Raw genomic sequence first — 4,193 nt, 5'->3', positions numbered from 1 at the left:
AGGAAGCCGCTGACGCCGCGCTGCCACACGTGCATGGCCATGCGGTACCCGAAGGCCAGCAGGGCGATCACCCGGCCCCAGTTGATGCCACTCTCGAACAGGCTGCAACAAAAGCCGAGGTGATCCCTGAATCCCTGCCCGGAGCTCCCAGCTCGGAGCTGCCCAGGCTGGGGGAGCTCGATCAGTGCGGGCAGGACAAGAGGAAACGGCCCCCAGTTGCACCAGGGAATGTTTAAGTGGGATATTAGGGAAAATCTTTTCATTGGAAGGGTTCTCCAGCCCTGGCACAGCTGCCCAGGCTGAGGGAACTCAAACAGATTGGATATTACACTGGATATTATGGAAATTTTTTTCCCTGGAAGGGTTGGCCAGCCCAGGGAATCTTGAGCAGTGGGGTCAGGACTGAGGAAACTGCCCCAGGTTGTACCAGGGAATGTTTAGGTTGGATATTATGGAAAGTTTTTTCACTGGAAGGGTTGGCCAGCCCAGGGGATCTTGAGCAGTGGGGTCAGGACTGAGGAATGTTTAGGTTGGATATTACGGAAAGTTTTTTCACTGGAAGGGTTGCCCAGCCCTGGCACAGCTGCGCAGGCTGGGGGATCTCGAGCAGCGCAGTCAAGACTGAGCAAACAAACCCAAATTGTACCAGGAAACATTTAGTTTGGATGTTTGGGAAAATCTTGTCACTGGAAGGGTTTTCCAGCCCAGGGGATCTTGAGCAGTGGGGTCAGGACTGAGGAAACGGCCCCAGGTTACACCAGGGAATGTTCAGGTTGGATATTATGGAAAATGTTTTCTCTGGAAGGGTTCTCCAGCCCTGGCACAGCTGGCAGAACACCCTCCCTGGGCAGATTTAAAAGCCACATGGCTGTGGCCCTTGGGGATGTGGTTTAGTGGTGGCCTTGGCAGTGCTCTGGACTCTGAGAGGGCTTTCACAAACCAAACCATTCCGTGATCCTGGGGTTGCAGGGCTGGGGATGCTGTGCTCATCCCAGCCACACAGACACGGGGATTTTGTGGCTGAAAGAGACTCCAAAAGATGTTACTCGATGCAGTGGGCTGAAAGAGACTCCAAAAGATGTTACTCGATGGGGTACTCGATTTGGCACTGATGATTTAGACCAGGTTTGGAAGGTGCTTTTCCCGGTTTCCAGCAAGAGGGGGAAAAAGGGAATAAAAAAAATAATAAAAAGAGTGAACCGAGAGCCTGCGGTTCAATCTGCTGCCCTGGGCTGGTGGGCCCTGCCTGTGCTGAGCCCTGGGAGGGAATCAGAGCCTGGGAGGGGACACAGAGGAGGCGACACGAGGACAGGGACAGGGGTGAATTCAGCTGCGTGTGACAGGGATTAATTCACCTGAGTATGACAGGGACAGGGGTTAATTGACCTGAGGGTGACAAGGGGAGAGATAGGGTTAATTTAATTTACCTGAGTGTGACAAGGGTTAATTGACCTGAGGGTGACAAGGAGTTGGACAGGAGTTAATTTAATTTGCTTGAGTGTGACAAGGGGAAGGATGGGGTTAATTTACCTGAGTGTGACAAGGGTTAATTTACCTGAGTGTGACAAAGACAGGGATTAATTTAATTGACCTGAGTGTAACAAGGGGAAGGATGGGGTTAATTTAATTGACCTGAGTGTGACAGGACAGGGACAGGGGTTAATTTAATTTACCTGAGTGTGACAAGGAGTCAGACAGGGGTTAATTTAATTTACCTGAGTGGGACAGGACAGGGACAGGGGTTAATTTACCTGCGTGCGTTGCCGCCTCAGCCAGCGCGGCTTCCCGGAGAGGGGAGCAGGAAAAGGACAGAAAGGAAGGAGTTAGACACAAACACTGCAGAAAAGAAGGAATTAGACACAAACACCGAGCAGGGGGCACGGGGACAGGGCTGTCACAGCCAGAAGTGCTCAGAGGAGTGACAGGAACCCAGTGACCCGTCCTGCCTGTGCCACGGGGCTGCGTGACCTGGGTGAACGTTTCTCCTGCCGTGTCCTGCTGTCCCAGCTGACAGAACCCCCTGATGCCTCCTCCATCCAAGCCTGGACCTCGGGAAGTCCTGGCAGGAAGTTTTCCAGGTCTGTGCCCTCACTCCTCGCCTGTTGCTGTGCTTTGGGTGGCTGTCAGCTGCACAAGGCTCTGGGTATCACCTGCACAAGTCTCTGGGTGTCACCTGCAGGTTCTGCCAGCCCGAGGAGCAGCCCCCATCCCGAGGATTCCATGAAGACCAGGCTGGGTGGGGGCCCTGAGCCACCTGCTCTCGTGTGTGGCGTCCTGCCCATGGCAGGGGGTTGGAGTGAGAGGATCTTCAAGGTCCCTCCTGACCCAAACCGTTCCATGATTCCATGATTTCTGTGACCGTCCCATCTCCAGAGCCTGTGGCTGGGGTGGCTCCTGCCGGGAGCGGGGGACGGCAGGAGCAGCCGCAGGGGCAGGGCTGGTTGTGCCCCTAAGGGGGAGCTGGGACAGTCACGGGCCGGGTGTCCCAGGCACAGCCCCTGACTGACCCCAGCCACTTGTGCAAGGACTGGGATGCCTGGGAGGGGAAGATGATCTGAGCAGTGCTCAGGAAGAGGAGGAGACAGGCAGAAAACACAGGGATTATCCCGGGAGCTTGGCCAGGGCCAGAGGGTGAAGCATGAACGGACAGAGCGGGGGTTTAACTGCCAGCACTGACCACACCTGACCTCCCTTCCTTTCTCCTGCAGGGAAAGCTCCCAGCCCATGCCAGGAGCTGCAGAGGCTTTACCTAGAGGCGATTTTGGTGAAGTGCTCATAGGCGTTCTCGGGGGTGAGCTGCAGGGACTCCAGCATGGTGTGGAACTCGGTGTCGTAGCGCTTGCAGATGTCGTCCCCGATGATGGCCAAGCGCTGCCCCACCTGGCTGCTGGTGCTGCTGGGGCAAGCAGGGAGTCAGGGCAGGCTCTGGAGCGTGGCCTGGCTCGGGATGAGGGCTGGGGACAGGGATTTACCTCGCCAGGTCCTGCTGGATCTGCTCAATCTCCGGGTCCGGCGGCACCTCCGCCCCTCGCTCCTCGCGCTCCTGCTGGTAGCGGTAGAAGGCGTAGCTCTGGAACACCTCCTCGGCCTCCTCCGCCACGTGGCCTTCTGGAGAAGCAGGAGGGACACAGCTCAAGGGACAAACTCATCTCCCTCCATTCTCAGTTTCTTTTCCAAGATAAAAACTTGTCGGGGATGGGAGTGGTGAGGTGGGGCCAGAGCTCAGCTCCCTTCACAGAGCACCCAGACACAGCCCAGGTACAGGAGGTACCCGGGGAGGGGCAGGAGTGGGGGATCCTGTGGGAGTGTGGCTTTGGGGATCACCCTGTCCTTGGGGGACAGCAGCTCCAGCAGCAGCTCCACAGCAGCCAAACCCTCTCCCACCATCCCACACATCCAGCCTGGCCATGCAGCTCTCCAGCACCTGGGATCTGCATTTCCAACCTGAGCTGTTCCTGCCCCGGGCTGTACTGCCCCACAAACCCCCTCCCCAAGCCCCCAAAACACACCAAATTCTCCTCACAGGGTTTTCCAGCTGGTCCCATCTCCCTGTCCTGGCTGGGCGCAGGGGTGGCACAGACCTGCCGTGCTCATCTTACGCCAGCAGAGCTGGACGGGAAGGACAGCCCCTGTCACTGTTTGCAGGGGTTGTGCTTTGTTTTCAGGCACGGGTTCATTTGGTGGCAAACAAACCCTTCAACTTCTGGGAACCAGTGACATTCCATGAGAGGCAGAAAACGAAACCAACTGAGTCAGAGTTTCAGGGAGAGGAGGGCAAACACTCGGCCAGACAAAGGAGGAAATCGCTGAACCAAATAACCCCTGGGTTTGACTATGCCAGGAGCTGTTTTTAGTAACACCCGGACAGGAGGACACATCTCCCCCTTCCCACAGGTGCCACTCCCAGCACCCACTGGGACCATCTCGGGATCTCTCCCACTCCAGGGATCTGGATCAGCGTTTGCCTGGTGGATTCCCAGTGCCAGCAGTGCCAAGGGGAGGTTTGGAGCTGCTCGGGGATCTCTGGAGGGAGAAACTCCTCCATGGCTGCTCCGTGGCTGCTCCACGGCTGATCCGTGGCTGCTCCATGGCTGATCCATGGCTGCTCCATGGCTGATCCACATCTGCTCCACGGCTGTTCCGTGGCTGCTCCGTGGCTGCTCCACGGCTGCTCCGTGGCTGCTCTGTGGCTG

General features: G+C 57.1%; 1 protein-coding gene across 1 annotated transcript in view; it reads right to left on the bottom strand.

The window, feature by feature from the left end:
* The window catches only part of BAK1 (BCL2 antagonist/killer 1), a 10,631-nt gene that overhangs the window by 2,942 nt on the left and 3,496 nt on the right, over positions 1–4,193 (bottom strand). The window contains exons 2-4 of the mRNA XM_017727150.1: positions 2,973–3,108; positions 2,750–2,893; positions 8–102 (exon numbers count right to left, since the gene is read on the bottom strand). Of these exons, the coding sequence (XP_017582639.1) occupies positions 8–102; positions 2,750–2,893; positions 2,973–3,108 (375 nt within the window). The remainder of the gene's footprint in view (positions 1–7; positions 103–2,749; positions 2,894–2,972; positions 3,109–4,193) is intronic.

Source organism: Corvus brachyrhynchos, unplaced genomic scaffold, assembly GCF_000691975.1.
Source record: "Corvus brachyrhynchos isolate BGI_N302 unplaced genomic scaffold, ASM69197v1 scaffold72, whole genome shotgun sequence".
NCBI lineage: Eukaryota > Metazoa > Chordata > Aves > Passeriformes > Corvidae > Corvus > Corvus brachyrhynchos.
The sequence above is the reverse complement of the archived record's forward strand: the minus strand, read 5'-3'. Positions and strand labels throughout refer to the sequence as shown.